This window comes from Paramisgurnus dabryanus, chromosome 11, assembly GCF_030506205.2.
Source record: "Paramisgurnus dabryanus chromosome 11, PD_genome_1.1, whole genome shotgun sequence".
In the NCBI taxonomy this organism is placed as follows: domain Eukaryota; kingdom Metazoa; phylum Chordata; class Actinopteri; order Cypriniformes; family Cobitidae; genus Paramisgurnus; species Paramisgurnus dabryanus.
This window is the reverse complement of record NC_133347.1, coordinates 40,361,020-40,379,978: the sequence shown is the minus strand read 5'-3', so window position 1 is coordinate 40,379,978 and position 18,959 is coordinate 40,361,020. Positions and strand designations below refer to the sequence as shown.

General features: G+C 40.5%; 1 protein-coding gene across 1 annotated transcript in view; it reads right to left on the bottom strand.

Annotated features, from left to right (window-relative positions):
• Positions 1 to 4,920: 4,920 nt before the first annotated feature.
• The window catches only part of gnmt (glycine N-methyltransferase), a 59,880-nt gene continuing 45,841 nt past the window's right edge, over positions 4,921 to 18,959 (bottom strand). The window contains exon 5 of the mRNA XM_065275803.2: positions 4,921 to 5,077. Within this exon, the coding sequence (XP_065131875.1) occupies positions 4,946 to 5,077 (132 nt within the window). The 3' untranslated portion in view covers positions 4,921 to 4,945. The remainder of the gene's footprint in view (positions 5,078 to 18,959) is intronic.

The window sequence follows — 18,959 nt, the reverse complement described above, 5'->3', positions numbered from 1 at the left end:
GTTGCGTACGTGTGGGGCGGGTCTATCAAAAGAAAGTCCAGATTCTATTGGGGTAGGGGCTTGTTTGTTTAGGTGATTTCAAATGTCAACATTGGCTTTCAGAGATCATGCACCCTACCTTTAAGACCATGTGCTTCATACACCGCACGCATTAGGTCACAGTGAGCATCAAACTTTAAAGGGGATTTCATGCATTCTGACTTATTAACACCGTTTTACAGTTGGGTTCCTCATGCAAAATGTTGACAAAGTGTCAAAAAAGCAGTTGGACATATGACATATGAATGAGTATTTCTGTGCTAAATGCACTTTTCAAGGGTTCGTACAAGTTTCGTATAGTTTTTATCGAACATGAAAGATTCATAACAATCTTGCTTTATTTCTTTTATGGGCACTTTAACCAGAATAGTGCACACACACAAACCAAGAGCTGACACAAAATCAACGTCAACAACGTTGTTGTTTGTAAAGAAAATGTAAGAAGATTGTTCAGCTTCATATAGAACCCAGCCTTATGGAAACAATGGATATTCACCTTATTTTTCACGACAACAAGGGCGGCGCCATTGCGCTCATTTTGTCAACGTACTTCCGGCCGCATAGATGATGAGCAGCTGAGGCAGTGGCTGAAGGCGACGCGTTAAACTTAAAAAGGTCACTCAAGCGCCTTTATGTTTGTTTCTTACCAATTTTAACGGACGGGAAGCCGACTGAGGAACACCCTTATCCCAAGTAATGGTTCGACTATGATGTTCCGGTAACTTTAAACCACGCCGGGTGTTGAAAAGGTGGTCAGTTTCAGGTAAGCCATCTAAATGTGCTCGTTCGCCTAACGTTAGATTTGTGAAGTCCGTTCTACGAATAAACTTAAGATCAGTAACGTTAGTTTATAAAATGCAACTATTTTGAATGGTTTTAATTGTCCACCTAACGTTATATTTTTATATTTACTATAGTACAACGAGATATTATAGTACATTACATTCTTACAGTAGCCCACGTGATTCCTACAAGTTACCGAGATTTCAGATGCTTGTAGGTCAGTTCATTTCTCATTCAGATATTGATAATGACCTATTAAACTACATCATATTTAACACTGAAGTTAGAGGTTGTGTGTATAATGTTACTGTCTCTTTTTAATGCATCTCTCTCTTACATACTGTTCCGTTTAAGTATGGGTACCATTTATATATTAATTCTCATGATGCAAGTTTATTTTAAATACTAACATAAAAATGTTTATGGTTATATTATTTTCACAGATGTCCTAATATAATTAAGGCCTAGTCCTGGAAAACTGGAAAGTCCAAGAAACTGTTTCAATGTGTTGAGCTGGCACAAATGTACATATCTCTGCTGAGAAACAACCATCTTTGTCAGCTTTACACAGGGTTAATATTGCATGCATTACACAGTCGCCAAGCACTTTACCAGTACATACACCAACAGCTTCCAGATATACGCTTGGGATCAGCTCCTGATGACTCTGATAAAGCTGTGTCTTAATTTATTGCAGGGTGGTCTTGCTGAAAAGTTAGCTGTTTCTTAGTCCATAGTTATTTTTATAAATCTTTACAATGTGACCTGATTTTACCTGTTGTAAAGTTACATTAAACCTTCATATGTGATCAGATGTCATGCAGTGATATTAAACATTTACTATGTGATCTGTTGTGTATTTATCTTAAACCTTTACAATGTGATCAGATGTTACTTGCCATGCAGTTATATTAAACCTTTACAATATGATCAGCTGTTGTGCAGTTATATTAAACCTTTCATATGTGATCAGCCGTTACCTGTCATGCAGTGATATTAAACATTTACTATGTGATCTGTTGTACATTTATATTAAACCTTTACAATGTGATCAGATGTTACTTGCCATGCAGTTATATTAAACCTTTACAATATGATCAGATGTTGTGCAGTTATATTAAACCTTTACTATGTGATCAGCTGTTACCTGTCATGCAGTTATATTAAACATTTACTATGTGATCAGATGTAACCTGCCATGCAGCTATATAAACCTTAACAATGTGATCAGATATTATCTGTAAGGAATTTCTTAAACCATATGTGAGCTTTGTAGATTCCACTTAAAAGGATTTAAGTCTCCTGATTTGAAGGAATAAGTGTTGGCAAGTTTGCAAATGAATTCTATCATGGTACATTACCACATAAAAACGAAATGGTTATTGGACTGGCTAATGTGCACATTTGCTTTAAAAAAAAAGACAAAATCACTGTGTAAATATTGGTAGGCATAAGAACTTTTGATTCTTTGACTTTAAAGAATCAACTCCTGACAGGACGAGGTATGTCCCATAGGTTACTTGCCGCGGCCGCTTCATATCGTCTAACCACAAGACGTTTAATGGGACAATATAAGACTATCCGAGCGGCGTATGAAGTTTTAACCGTGCTCCTAATTTAAAACCAGCAGTAGCGATATTTGTCATTTCGCTAAAGTTATAAAGAAACTACAAACAATCTTCTAAACACCAAACTAACCACCGAATGCACTATGCCATATTAGCAGCGGAAGTCGGTTGACAAAATGCGGAAGAGCGAATAATTAAAAAGGGGCGTGGCAGAATAAGGTGAATAGTTTGTTTATCCGGGTTGCAGTGAAGTTGTGCATGTGTGTTTGTTTTAGTTTAACGCTGGATTTCATTGAAATGGAGCGGTCCCAACCAGTCATGAGTTGCAGGTATGTAAAACTGCATCAAATATCTGTGTTTTGTTGGCAGTTGCCACATGCATGTAATGTACATGACACGAAATGTAGTAAATCATAAGTTATCTAAAGATAGTGGGATAATGTTTTGTGAGTTGCTTGCTTGTGACTCGCTTCGCCCACGGTATGCCTCTAGGAGCTTGGGTTTATTCATAAAGAATCAGTACAGCTGATCTGTTTTTTTATAAATCTGATAAAACTAAAGACTCTTTGGATATATGAAGGATGTAATACTACTCTATAAGTACTCTCTATAAGTAAGGCTTAACATGAGATAAGCAGAAACTGTGTTATGTGAGCTTTAAATCTGTGTGTGTTCATGCAGAAAAGTATGTTTTTTTTATATTGAAGTAAAATCATGAATGTAATGATGGTGATGTTATTATGTTGAGGTTACTGTACATTAAGTAAGTGTATATTTTCACAAGATGATGTTATTTGTTACAGTTTTTTACGATTGGTTACACACAAAATCTTTTCATGTCACACGATTTTCAAAACCTCTCACTCAAAGTGCAAAACTACATGCCAAATCTTCAAAACCATAAGCTATTTCTCAGCCTTTGACTCAGTTTTCAATTGCATAAAACACTTTTTTCAAAACACTACACACAATTCTCTACCTAAAACACAAAGATCTATGAGGAAGTCACTTGCTTTCTTTTTCCAAACACAACCAATCAAAATGCTACACTCATTCACCAGGTCACACAGACACACTCCTCACATGTGCAAACACTAAATGCTTTACTGATCACTAACCAATCACTGCTTTACTTTACAGTAGTATAGATATGCCTATAAATAGGTCAAAGGTCACTGTTTTGTCAATCTGCACCCCCCCTGCCAATTCCTGGAACAGGACCCCACACACAATTTACTGTATTCTACTGTAAAGAATATACTTTTGGTTTACATGTTTATAGTTTTGTTGTATGCTAATGTATACAACAGTAATATTTGGACTAATAAATATTTTCTGTTTCTACATTGCATTGGCGTCTCCGGTGTACTTTTTACCCCTCTCGGCAGATTACTTTCACTGTAGAACATTGTATAGAAATGTAGATATAAGCCCATGAAAGACCAAAGAGCTTTAGATTTAGAACAGCAGTGTTTACATGGTATATCCAAAAATGTATTATTTTGAAAGAAGTGTTTGCCATTTGATGCAAATGCTTCATTTTGACACGTGTTTGTGGCATTTTGAATGCAGTGTTGCATTTTGAAGGAGATATGTGCCATTTTGCATTTTGTGTGTGCAGTTTTGAGAATTGTGTGTAGAGTTTTGAAAAAAGGAGACTTAGTTTTGAAAACGTGTGTAAGCAATTGGTAAAAACTGTAATCTAGGTCACAGCGCTACAGTAGCGCAGTAGCGTGCTAGCGTCACAGACATGCACTGTACTGTAGTATGTACACTCTTAGAACAGATGTGTTAAAAACATCAAAATCATTGTAAGTTTAGGGATAACACACTAAATGCATTGTCCCAAAATACACACTTCTGTGTGTTATTATTGGAGTAACACATTTTGTGTTACTTTTATCACAAAATCAAATCAGTGACATTTAGGGCCAGATTTACAAACAGCTTGCCCCAGCTCAAACCATCATTTTGGCATTAAACAGTGGCGGAGTGGCAATCGGGAGGGTCTGTACTTTTCCCCGGTGGGCCGGTAGTGTTTTGAGGCCACGAGGGCTGGTCTGATAATAGTTATACATTGAGAGTTATATAGGAACACCGTCTAGCGGCCTGATGTGCGGCCGTTTCCCGCTGGTCAAACTGCAGCCTCTCTGCTCAACACAGTTTATAAAAGTGCTCAACCCATTAGGCAGGTCCAACCATGTCTAGGATTTTCAAAAATATAGGGGGATCAGTGAGCGGCCCCTCCCCAAATGGTATAGCCTGTCGGCCTTTGATGTAAAACGCTGCCGAATGGCTGTTTATTGCAGTTTTAAAGCAATATTAAAGCCGTTATTAATTTTCCTAACTGATAGTTCTTTGATCTTTACTTCTGTTAAATCATTATACATATCGCAAAGGAGGATTTTCAGCACTTTGTTTGAATAACACCTCAGCACAACAACCATTACATTTTTGTTTATCTTTTTATATGGCTTTCTAAAATAATTCTGACATGCCATCATTAACCTTTAGGTTACCACCACCACCCAAAAAACTGACCGAAGCATTAAGTCTCAATACCTTGTCTCAGGGGGAGTCTGAACACCTTCTGGCTGAGGCAGTTCCAGTGTGTAATCCAGTGTGATCATGTGAGGTTTGTTATTAACCCACAGCACAGAGGTGGAGATGTCCTGTTTCAGGTCACTCTAAAACACAAACAGTTTAATTTCGATAGAGCGTTTTTACAATGTCTTTTGCAAAGCTGTTTTAACACAGTTTATCACAGAGAAAACAGACCATCCAACCAGTTACACAAGTGAATTATGTATATTTAACTTAGAATTTACGTAATATAGTAATTCTGAATGCATGTTTAATGTGCTTCTTATGAAAAGGATACAGTATCCAGTCTTTAATCTATATAAATTTTTTAAATATATGGGCAGTAAAATAATTAGTAGGCAGAAGCATAACTACTAGGGATGCACCAAATATTCAGCCACCAAAAATTTTTATCACCGAAACAAATCGGCCGAAATGTTGTGATCACACAAACAGAAACCACGACCTACACGTGCTTGTCTGAAGCAACATGTCTGCGGTGTGCAGAGGCGTTATGCCAATTGAAACTGAGGGGGCACGGCCCCCCTCGGTTTTTTGAGCTAAATGGATTTTGCATGCAACCTCAAAATCAAAGAAGCATCCATTAATCTGTTACTTTCTTTGAATCTGTTTAATATGCATAATATTATCAATTCTGTGCTGCATCCGTTTTGATAGTGTTTTGATCATGTTACATTACTTTATTCTGGCGGCAGGTGCTGCAGTCAGCGCAGCCGCAGACGTCAGCATCTGAGCGCACTCACGAGCTTTGCTGTTGCTGCTGCATTTGGCTATCTGAGGAATTAAAACGTGTAAGAAACGCTAACATTCCCAAACGCCAGTACGGTAATGTGCAGTTAACCTCCTCTGTATAGAAAATGTATGGTTTAAAATGTGACTGTCTCGACGTTATGTTAGTAGACATTTCTAGATTCATCTTCTTAATACAATGCCAAAGTTTTTCAGAGTTCACGAGGGCATGGAATCACACACTTACATATGAGGTAAAATTTAATGCAAAAATCCATTCCTCTAATAATTTTATCTACACATTTATTTTAAAATCATGTTTGAACATTAAAATCAATCACGTGGCTATAACTTATGTCATTTTCGTTGTTTATATACTTTATGGATTTAAAACTACATAAGTTTTATAGGATAGGCTATTGCAGTTGTTGTGCAAAATGCATTAATGACAAAATTAAACAGGGCTGCGTTTCCCGATAATGTTGTCTCTTAGCTCTTAAGACTCTTAAGTTAAACCTTAACTACAGGTATACATTTTCTAGGCGTGTTTCCCGAACTGTACCTTAGCGGGATTCTTTCTTACGTTCGACGTTACCAGGTGCTGTCCATGGCGATGGTGCTGAATAGGTTGATATCGAATGCTCGACAATCAATTATTCACTTTATGTAATAGGGACTTCGCTGCGTTATGAGATAGCGGTGTTCTTTATTAAAGAAACATTTCAGAAATAGTTCAAGTTAGATTTATTAGGAATATCTTGTAAAAAATATTTCAAACTGCAAACAACTAAATATAAACCTTGTATATTTTATTTTATATCAAACGCGTGCAAAACCCGCAACTTCATGTCCAATAGTATCATGCATAAACTGCTCCAATGGATCCATTATTCCTTTACTTTAAAGGATAATTTATATTAGGGGTTCCCAATAAATGCGTTGCACAGGGGAAAGGTGGGTCGTGCAAGTCACCTGGCTTGGCTGTGCATTACACTTAAAATATATAAAAACAAACTGTTGTTCATTAGTTCACGCGTTTATTGTGCTTGGACACTGGATGCGCAAGCAGCGCGTTTACAATGCGGATAACGCTTAATGGACGCATTTCTGGAGGCGCGCCTGTCTGTTTACCTTAAATATAACATAAAAATATATATTATGTGATATATAAATATTAGGGCTGGTTACGTTGACGCAAAAAATACGTCGACACAAAATATGCGCGTCGATTCGTCAGACCCAAAAAGGCGGCGCCGTAGAGTAGTTGCAACGCGAGTGGCTCCAGTCCACACCGGCTTCACAGCAAGTGTGAGCAGTGTGTAAGCGGCGCAATTTTTTTTAGCACCCATGTTAACAAGTATGCACCCTGCCGCATGAGCCGCATGAGCAGCGCGAGCAGCGCAAGCTCGCGGCTCTGTAGCAACAGTGCTGCAATCGTTTCTGTGTGGTTCTGCTGCGCTGCTCAAGCTCAATTAAAGTGAAAGTGCTTTGTTTATGGGTTAAATGCTCGTGGATTGACGCGAAAGAGTTTCATTTTACCATAAAATCATGAATGTGATGCAAAGTGTGTTTTAAACAGTCATGACTGAGCAATTTAACAAAAAGCAATGAAATATGTAAAAACACACTGTTGCCAGAAGACTGCGCTTTCATTCCCTCTCTGTCCAGCAATAAATGAGTCCTCATCTATCTTAATAAACTTAATTAAGAGAGAGAGATTTAATAATGTATGTGCTTCTTAAGTCTAATTGTGTTTATATCTGTCATTACATAGAACAGCACGAAAACAATGTGGATTAAACAAATCAAGTTATAAAAATTACACAGACCATCAAAAGGCACATTGAAGAGGTTTTGCTCATAAATGCATGCAAAATAAAGTAATTAGGGCCCGAGCACACCGGGGTGTGAGGACCCTATTGTTCTTCAAGGAGTTATTATTAGGGCCCGAGCACACCGGGGTGCGAGGACCCTATTGTTTTTGCTCGGTTTATTAGGGCCCGAGCACACCAGGGTGTGAGGACCCTATTGTTTTTGCTCCGTTTATTATTAGGGCCCGAGCACACCGGCGTGCGAGGACCCTATTGTTTTTGCTCGGTTTATTATTATTATTATTATTATTATTATTATTATTATTTATTCTTCTTCTTCTCCAAAGTGAATCGCATTTTTGAGGGGCGAAACATGCTCGAAAACTCATGAAATTTTGCACACATGTCAGAAGTGGCGAAAATTTACATGTGGTATAGGCGCCAGAAGTGGGCGTGTAAAAATGGCTCGATAGCGCCACCTGCAAAATTTCAAGAGAACAGCCCCCCCGCTACGAAAAACGTACAGATACGAAATTTGGTAGGATCATCTATCACCCCAAGACCTACAAAAAAGTCTCTTGGAGCGAAGCTCTAAACCCAACAGGAAGTCCGCCATTTTGATTTTTTGCCTTGATTTTTGTGCAAATTTGGTCATTTCCAGGCATCATACTTTAACGAACTCCTACCACAGATTTAATCCGATCATCGTCATATTTGGTCAATCTCTTGTAAAGGCCTTTGCGATGTTAAATTGCGGAGATCTTGACTTTTCGTTGGAGGGTGTGTCCGTGGCGGCCTGATAAATTTCTGCATTTTCGCCATGAAACAGGAAGTGGCTCTAACTCAGGCATACAATGTCCAATCTGCCCCACGCTTCACATGTTTGATAAGAGTCTTGGCCTGAACACATTTCAATGCCAATATTCAACTTCACTCATAGCGCCACCTAGAGGTAAAAGGAAATACCATGTTTTACGCTGTGATTTACTGCTCTTAGAGATTTAATCAAATCATCATCATATTCGGTCTGACTGATGTTAAGCCCTTTGCGATGATAAATTGCGAAGATCTTGACTTTTTGTTGAAGGGCGTGTCCGTGGCGGCCTGGCAAAGTGTGATGTTTCACCATGAAACAGGAAGCTGTTGTAATTCAGACATACATAGTCCGATCTGCCCCCAACTTCACACGTTTCATAAGGGTCCCGGCCTGAACACATCAACATGGCATAATTCAGTATCAGTCATAGCACCACCTAGAGGCAGCAGGAAATACCACCTTTTATGCTGTGACTTACTGCTCTTAGAGATTTAACCATATCAACATCATATTTCATCAGTCTAATCTCAAGACCTTGTGTGATGATAAATAGCAACGACCTTGACTTTTCGTTAAAGGGCGTGTCCGTCGCGGCCTCGCAAAATATCGCTAAATGAATCCCATTTTTGACAGCCTAAACGAGCTCAAAAAGTCATGAAACCTTGCACACGTGTCAAAAGTGGCGAATATTTTCATGTGATATAGGCTTCAGAACTTGGGGTGTTAAAATGGCTCTATAGCGCCACCTACAAAAATTCAATAGAGCAGCCCCCCCCGCTACGTTAATCGCACAGATACGAAATGCGGTAGGATCATGTATCACCCCAAGACCTACAAAAAAGTCTCTTGGAGCAAAGCTCTAAACCCCACAGGAAGTCAGCCATTTTGAATTTTCTCTGTAATTTGAGTGCAAATTTTGCCATTTCTGGCCTTCGTATTTTAACAAACTCCTCCTATAAATTTAATCAGATAATCATCATATTTGGTGAGTGTCATCTAAAGGGCTTTGCAATGCTAAATTGCGGAGATCTTGACATTTCAATGGAGGGTGTGTATGTGGCGGCTTGCCAAATTTCTGTTTCTCAATGAAACAGGAAGTTGTTCTAACTCAGGTTTAAAATGTCCAATCTGACCCACGCTTCACAAGTTTGATAATTGTCCTGTCCTGAACACATCAACATGGCAATATTCAGTAAAAGTTATAGCGCCACCTGCTGGAAGCAGGAAATGACATGTTTTACACTGTGATTTACTGCTCATTGAAATGTATTCAGATCATCATCATATTTGGTCAGTCTGAACTTAGGGACTTCACAATGATAAATTGTGAAGATCTTGACATTTCGTTAAAGGGGCGTGTCCGTTGTGGCCTATCAAAGTTTGATTTTTTGCCATGAGAAAGCTGTTGTAACTCAGACATGCAATGTCCGACCTGTCACAGACATCATACATTTGACAAGGGTCCTGGCCTCAACACATCAATGTTACAACAATCAATTACAATCATAGCGCCACCTGCTGCATAAAGAAGTATTGGCACTTCAAAGTTCCTTTGAATATCCACCTATATTTATCCACGGAAATTTCAATCCCCCTGGTTTATTGCTTTACTAAGGCCATAGAGTGGCGGTGCACATGAGTGCGAGGGCCCTTCCATCACTGCTTGCAGTTTTAATTATTATTCTTCTTCTTCTTCTTCTTCTTCTTCTTCTTCTCCGAAATGGATCGCATTTTTGAGGGCCTAAACATACCCGAAAACTCATGAAAATTTGCACACGCGTCAGAAGTGGCGAAAATTTACATGTAGTATAGGCGTCAGAAGTGGGCGTGTAAAAATGGCTCGATAGCGCCACCTGCAAAATTTCAAGAAAACAGCCCCCCCACTACGAAAAACTTACAGATACGAAATTTGGTAGGATCATCTATTACTCCAAGACCTACAAAAAAGTCTCTTGGAGCTAAGCTCTAAACCCCACAGGAAGTCAGCCATTTTGAATTTTCCCTGTCATTTTTTGACATTTCCAAGCGTCGTACTTTAACGAACTCCTCCTAGAGATTTAATCCGATCATCATCATATTTGGTCAGTATCATCTAAAGGCCTTTGCGATGCTAAATTGCGGAGCTTTTGACTTTTCATTGGAGGGCGTGTCCGTGGCGGCCTGGCAAAGTGTAATGTTTCGCCATGAAACAGGAAGCTGATGTAATTCAGGCATACATTGTCCGATCTGCCCCTGACTTCACACGTTTGATAAGGGTCCAGGCCTGAACACATCAACATGGCATAATTCAGTAACACTCATAGCGCCACCTAGAGGCAGCAGGAAATACCATGTTTGACGCTGTGACTTACTGCTCTTAGGTATTTAACCATATCAACATCATATTTCACCAGTGTAATCTCAAGACCTTGTGTGATGATGAAAAGCAACGACCTTGACTTTTCATTAAAGGGCGTGTCCGTGGCGGCCTGGCAAAGTATCGCTAATTGAATCGCATTTTGACAGGCTAAACAAGCTCAAAAAGTCATAAAACGTTGCACACACGTCAGAAGTGGCAAAAATTTACATGTGGCATAGGCGCCAGAAGTGGGCGTGCAGAAATGGCTCGATAGCGCCACCTGCAAAATTTCAAGAGAACAGCCCCGCCGCTACGAAAATCCTACAGAAACGAAATTTGGTAGGGTCATATATCACCCCAAGACCTACAAAAAAGTCTCTTGGAGCGAAGCTCTAAACCTCACAGGAAGTCAGCCATTTTTAATTTTAGCTGTGATTTCTGTGCAAATTTTGTCATTTCCAGGCTTCGTACTTTAACGAACTCCTCCTAGAGATTTTGTCAAATCGTCATCATATTTGGTCAATCTCATCTAAAGGCCTTTGCGATGTTAAATTGCGGAGCTTTTGACTTTTCGTTGGAAGGTGTGTCCGTGGCGGCCTGACAAAGTTCAGCGTTTTCGCCATGATACCGGAAGTTGTTATAACTAAGGCATACAATGTCCAATCTACCTCACACTTCACACGTTTGATAAGAGTCTTGGCCTGAACACATTTCAATGCCAATATTCAGCTTCAGTCCTAGCGCCACCTAGAGGTAGCAGTAAATGCCTTGTTTTACGCTGTGATTCACTGTTCTCAGAGATTTAATCAAATCATTATCATATCAGGTGAGACTGATCTTAAGCCCTTTGCGATGATAAATTGCGAAGATCTTGACTTTTCGTTGAAGGGCGTGTCCGTGGCGGCCCTCGCAAAGAGTGATGTTTCTCCATGAGAAAGCTGGTGTAACTCAGGCATGCAATGTCCGACCTATCACAGACATCATACGTTTGACAAGGGTCCTGGCCTCAACACATCAATGTTACAACAATCAAATACAATCATAGCGCCACCTGCTGCACAAAGGAGGTGTGGCACTTCAAAGTTCCTTTGAATATCCGCTTATATTTACCCACTGAAATTTCAATCCCCCTGGTTCATCGCTTTACTAAGGCCATAGAGTGGCGGTGCACATGCGTGCGAGGGCCCTTCCATCACTGCTTGCAGTTTTAATTATTATTATTATTATTATTATTAGGGCCCGAGCACACCAGGGTGTGAGGACCCTATTGTTTTTGCTCCGTTTATTATTATTATTCTTCTTTTTTTCTTCTTCTTCTTCTTCTTCTTCTCCGAAATGGATCACATTTTTGAATGCCTAAACATACCCGAAAACTCATGAAAATTTGCACACGCGTCAGAAGTGGCGAAAATTTACATGTAGTATAGACGTCAGAAGTGGGCGTGTAAAAATGGCTCGATAGCGCCACCTGCAAAATTTCAAGAGAACAGCCCCCCCCACTACGAAAAACTTACAGATACGAAATTTGGTAGGATCATCTATTACTCCAAGACCTACAAAAAAGTCTCTTGGAGCTAAGCTCTAAACCCCACAGGAAGTCAGCCATTTTGAATTTTCTCTGTCATTTTTTGACATTTCCAAGCGTCGTACTTTAACGAACTCCTCCTAGAGATTTAATCCGATCATCATCATATTTGGTCAGTATCATCTAAAGGCCTTTGCGATGCTAAATTGCGGAGCTTTTGACTTTTCATTGGAGGGCGTGTCCGTGGCGGCCTGGCAAAGTGTAATGTTTCGCCATGAAACAGGAAGCTGATGTAATTCAGGCATACATTGTCCGATCTGCCCCTGACTTCACACGTTTGATAAGGGTCCAGGCCTGAACACATCAACATGGCATAATTCAGTTACACTCATAGCGCCACCTAGAGGCAGCAGGAAATACCATGTTTGATGCTGTGACTTACTGCTCTTAGGTATTTAACCATATCAACATCATATTTCACCAGTGTAATCTCAAGACCTTGTGTGATGATAAAAAGCAACGACCTTGACTTTTCATTAAAGGGCGTGTCCGTGGCGGCCTGGCAAAGTATCGCTAAATGAATCGCATTTTGACAGGCTAAACAAGCTCAAAAAGTCATAAAACGTTGCACACACGTCAGAAGTGGCAAAAATTTACATGTGGCATAGGCGCCAGAAGTGGGCGTGCAGAAATGGCTCGATAGCGCCACCTGCAAAATTTCAAGAGAACAGCCCCGCCGCTACGAAAATCCTACAGATACGAAATTTGGTAGGGTCATATGTCACCCCAAGACCTACAAAAAAGTCTCTTGGAGCGAAGCTCTAAACCTCACAGGAAGTCAGCCATTTTGAATTTTTGCTGTGATTTCTGTGCAAATTTTGTCATTTCCAGGCTTCGTACTTTAACGAACTCCTCCTAGAGATTTTGTTAGATTGTCATCATATTTGGTCAATCTCATCTAAAGGCCTTTGAGATGTTAAATTGCGGAGATCTTGACTTTTCGTTGGAGGGTGTGTCCGTGGCGGCCTGACAAATTTCTGCATTTTCGCCATGAAACAGGAAGTGGCTCTAACTCAGGCATACAATGTCCAATCTGCCCCACGCTTCACATGTTTGATAAGAGTCTTGGCCTGAACACATTTCATTGCCAATATTCAACTTCACTCATAGCGCCACCTAGAGGTAGGAGGAAATACCATGTTTTACGCTGTGATTTACTGCTCTTAGAGATTTAATCAAATCATCATCATATTCGGTCTGACTGATGTTAAGCCCTTTGCGATGATAAATTGCGAAGATCTTGACTTTTTGTTGAAGGGCGTGTCCGTGGCGGCCTGGCAAAGTGTGATGTTTCACCATGAAACAGGAAGCTGTTGTAATTCAGACATAAATAGTCCGATCTGCCCCCAACTTCACACGTTTCATAAGGGTCCCGGCCTGAACACATCAACATGGCATAATTCAGTATCAGTCATAGCGCCACCTAGAGGCAGCAGGAAATACCACCTTTTATGCTGTGACTTACTGCTCTTGGAGATTTGATTATATCAACATCATATTTCATCAGTCTAATCTCAAGACCTTGTGTGATGATAAATAGCAACGACCTTGACTTTTCGTTAAAGGGCGTGTCCGTCGCGGCCTCGCAAAATATCGCTAAATGAATCCCATTTTTGACAGCCTAAACGAGCTCAAAAAGTCATGAAACCTTGCACACGTGTCAAAAGTGGCGAATATTTTCATGTGATATAGGCTTCAGAACTTGGGGTGTTAAAATGGCTCTATAGCGCCACCTACAAAAATTCAATAGAGCAGCCCCCCCCGCTACGTTAATCGCACAGATACGAAATGCGGTAGGATCATGTATCACCCCAAGACCTACAAAAAAGTCTCTTGGAGCAAAGCTCTAAACCCCACAGGAAGTCAGCCATTTTGAATTTTCTCTGTAATTTGAGTGCAAATTTTGCCATTTCTGGCCTTCGTATTTTAACAAACTCCTCCTATAAATTTAATCAGATAATCATCATATTTGGTGAGTGTCATCTAAAGGGCTTTGCAATGCTAAATTGCGGAGATCTTGACATTTCAATGGAGGGTGTGTATGTGGCGGCTTGCCAAATTTCTGTTTCTCAATGAAACAGGAAGTTGTTCTAACTCAGGTTTAAAATGTCCAATCTGACCCACGCTTCACAAGTTTGATAATTGTCCTGTCCTGAACACATCAACATGGCAATATTCAGTAAAAGTTATAGCGCCACCTGCTGGAAGCAGGAAATGACATGTTTTACACTGTGATTTACTGCTCATTGAAATGTATTCAGATCATCATCATATTTGGTCAGTCTGAACTTAGGGACTTCACAATGATAAATTGTGAAGATCTTGACATTTCGTTAAAGGGGCGTGTCCGTTGTGGCCTATCAAAGTTTGATTTTTCGCCATGAGAAAGCTGTTGTAACTCAGACATGCAATGTCCGACCTGTCACAGACATCATACATTTGACAAGGGTCCTGGCCTCAACACATCAATGTTACAACAATCAATTACAATCATAGCGCCACCTGCTGCATAAAGAAGTAGTGGCACTTCAAAGTTCCTTTGAATATCCACCTATATTTATCCACGGAAATTTCAATCCCCCTGGTTTATTGCTTTACTAAGGCCATAGAGTGGCGGTGCACATGAGTGCGAGGGCCCTTCCATCACTGCTTGCAGTTTTTTATTAGGGCCCGAGCACCGAGGAGCAGGCCAGAATGGCCTGCACCGTAGGTGCGAAGCCCTATTGTTTTTGCTCGGATTATTATTTTTATTTTTTTTTTATTTTTTTTTTTTTTTAACACTTTTGGACTTTTTGGGGGCCTTAACATACTCGAAAACTCTTGAAATTTGGCACAGATGTCAGAGTCGTCCGTCATCGCAGAAATCCAAAGGCTGGAACACGGGCGTGGCACGGGGGCTCTATAGCGCCCCCTGTAATGCAAAAAAAAACATTGATGCACAGATCGGGCAAAAATTTACGCACATGTACGAGAGTTGGTACGCATATAGATCTCATCGACCCGAACAACTTTCGCCCTCTAACATTTAAGCTCCGCCCAACAGGAAGTCGGCTATTTTGGATTGTTTAAAAAATGCATTCGTTGAACTTTTAAATACTCCTCCTAGTGGATTCATGGGATTGACACCAAACGTGGTGATCATGATGTCGAGACATTGTACTTGCTAAATTGCGAAGGGATTTTTGATATCTCGAACGGTTCTGCCATGGCGAGGCGACGAATTTATGGCGAATTTAGAGAAACAGGAAGTGTCTAATATCTAGGGCAAAAAATGTCTTATTGTGATGACACGCGGGGTGTTTGTTCGTCTGAAGATTCCGATCGCATCGATGTGCCTATTGTGACTCCCGGGTATAGCGCCACCACCAGGCGCCAGGAAGTATGTCAGTCATGAACTTTTAAATACTTCTCCTAGGGATTTCATACGATTGACACCAAACGTGGTGAACATGATGCTGAGACATTGGACTTGCTAAATTGCGAAGGGATTTTTGATATCTCGAACGGTTCTGCCATGGCGAGGCGACAAATTTATGGCGAATTCAATGAAACAGGAAGTGTCTAATATCTAAAGCAAAAAATGTCTTATTGGGATGAAACGCAGTGTGTATGTTTGGCCAAGGATTCCGATCGCATCGATGTGCCTATTTTGAGTCTCGGGTATAGCGCCACCAACAAGCACCAGGAAGTGTGGCAGTCACAAAAGGTGGATTTCTTGACAGTTGCATGTGGTGAACTTTTAAATACTCCTCCTAGGATTTTCATGCGATTGACACCAAAAGTGGTCAACATGATGCTGAGACATTGTAGATGATAAATTGCGAAGGGAATTTTGATATCTCTAACGCTGTTCCCATGGCAACACGTCAAACTTTACTTTCATTTTCAGGCATATTTAAGCTCTTGGCATGCACTTTGGGTGCCTTAACATGCTCGAAAACAACGGACATTTGGCACAGATGTCAAAGTCACGTGCCACTAGGCTCATGCAAAGGCTGGAATATGGGCGTGGCAAGGGAGCTCTGTAGCGCCCCCTGTAATGCAAAAACAAACATTGGGGCACAGATCGAGCAAACATGTACGCACATGTACGAGAGTTGGTACGCATATAGATCGCATCGACCCAAACAACTTTCACACTCAAACATTTTAGCTCCGCCCAAAAGGAAGTCGGCTATTTTGGATTGTTTAAAAAATGCATGCGGTGAACTTTTAAATACTCCTCCTAGGGGTTTCGTGCGAATGACACCTAACATGGTGAACATGATGCCGAGACCTTGTAGATGATAAATTGCGAAGGGATTTTTGATATCTCGAACGGTTCTGCCATGGCATGGCGACAAAATTGTGGCGAAATCAGAAAAAAAGGAAGTGTCTTATATCTAAGGCAAAAAATGTCTTCTTGTGATGACACGCGGGGTGTTTGTTCGTCTGAAGATTCCGATCGCATCGATGTGCCTATTGTGACTCCCGGGTATAGCGCCACCACCAGGCGCCAGGAAGTGTGTCAGTCACAAAGGTGGATTTTTTTGCCAGTTCCATGCGATGTTCTTTTAAATACTCCTTCTAGGATTTTCATGCGATTGACACCAAAAGTGGTCAACATGATGCCAAGACATTGTAGATGATAAATTGCGAAGGGATTTTTGATATCTCGAACGCTGTTCCCATGGCAACGCGTCAAACTTTACTTTCATATAAAAGTCTTATTTTAACCTGACAGTTGCATGCGATGTTCTTTTAAATACTACTTCTAGGGAAATAATGTGATTCACACCAGAAGTGGTCCACATGATGCTGAGACATTGTAGACGCTAAATTGCGAAGGAATTTTGGACATCTCAAACGCTGTTCCCATGGCAACGCGTCAAACTTTTCTTTTATTTCAGGCATATTTAGGACTCTTGGCGTGCTTAGATTAACCTAAACGTTGGCACACACATCAGAGTTGTCGGCTGTTCAGAGTGGACAAATAGGTCAGACAAAGGCGTGTCTCTTTAGTGGCTCACTAGCGCCCCCATTTGTTTAAAATGTGGGTTTTTTCTTTTACCTACAGTCCCCAAATGGCTCAGTAACAACATTAAATAGCCCACTGATGTTTACCCACTTGATGCCCTTGCCCACCGTGCATCGTTTTCTCGGACGCATCGTGTAGCGATAAAAAAACGTGCGAGGGCCCGCCATTGCTGCTTGCAGCTATATTTATTATTATTTTTCTTTTTCTTCTCCGACTTCAGCGGGACTTTAGAGGGCTTAAACATACTCGAAAACTCATGAAATTTTGCACAGATATCAAGAGTGATGAAAATTTACATGTGGTGTAGGCTTTAGAATTAGGCGTGGGAAAATGGCTCTATAGCGCCACCTACAAATTTTCAACGAAGCAGCCCTCGGACTGTGTTTGACGTACAATTATGAAATTCGGTACACTTCTGTAGCATGACAAGACCTACAAAAAAGTCTCTTGGAGCGAAGCCGTAAACCAAACAGGAAGTCAGCTATTCAGAGTTATTTTTGTGATTTGGGCGCAGTTTTTGTCATTTCCAGGCGTCATACTTTAACTAACTCCTCCTACAGTTTTCGTCGGATCATCTTCATTTTTGGTGAGTGTCATCTTAAGGCCTTTGTGATGCTAAATTGCGAAGGATTTGACTCTACGTAAAAATTTGTGTCGGTTCTGGCCCGACAAAGTTTGATGTTTTCCAATGAAACAGGAAGTTGCTGGAACTCATGCATACAATGTCCGATCTGTCCCAAATTTCACATGATTGCTAAGAGTCCTGACCTGAACACATCTACATAACAATTTTCATTTATAGCCATAGCGCCACCAGCTGGCAACCTGAAGGAACATGTTTTAGCGCCACTTTCAAATATTGAATGAAGCAGCCCTTGGACTGTGTTTAACTTACATGTACGAATTTCGGTATGCTCATGTATTATTACAAGCCCTACAAAAAAGTCTCTTGGAGCAAAGCCCTAAACCAAACAAGAAGTCAGCTATTTTGAATTATTTCTCAGATTTTGGCTCAGTTTTTCTCGTTTCCAGCAGTCAATCTTTAACTAACTCCTCCTACAGTTTTCGTCGGATCATCATCATATTATGCGAGTCTCATCTTAAGGCCTTTGTGATGTTAAATTGCGAAGGATTTGATTCTATGTTAAAATTTGTGTCTGTTTCGGCCAGCCAAAATTTGATGTTTCGCTATGAAACAGGTTGCTGGAACTCAGGCATACAGTGTGCGATCTGTCCCAAACTTCACATGATTGCTAAGAGTCCTGACCTGAACACATCTACATGTCAATAGTCACTTATGGTTATAGCGCCACCAGCTGGCAACAGGAAGTGACATGTTTACAATGATTATGCAATGTCTGATCTGTCCCAAACTTCACATGATTAATAAGAGTCCTGTACTGAACACATCTACATGTCAATAGTCACTTATGGTTATAGCGCCACCAGCTGGCAACAGGAAGTGACATGTTTACACTGATTATGCAATGTCCGATCTTTCCCTAACTTCACATGATTAACAAGAGTCCTGGACTGAACACATCTACATGTCAATAGTCACTTATGGTTATAGCGCCACCAGCTGGCAACAGGAAGTGACATGTTTACAATGATTATGCAATGTCTGATCTGTCCCAAACTTCACATGATTAATAAGAGTCCTGGACT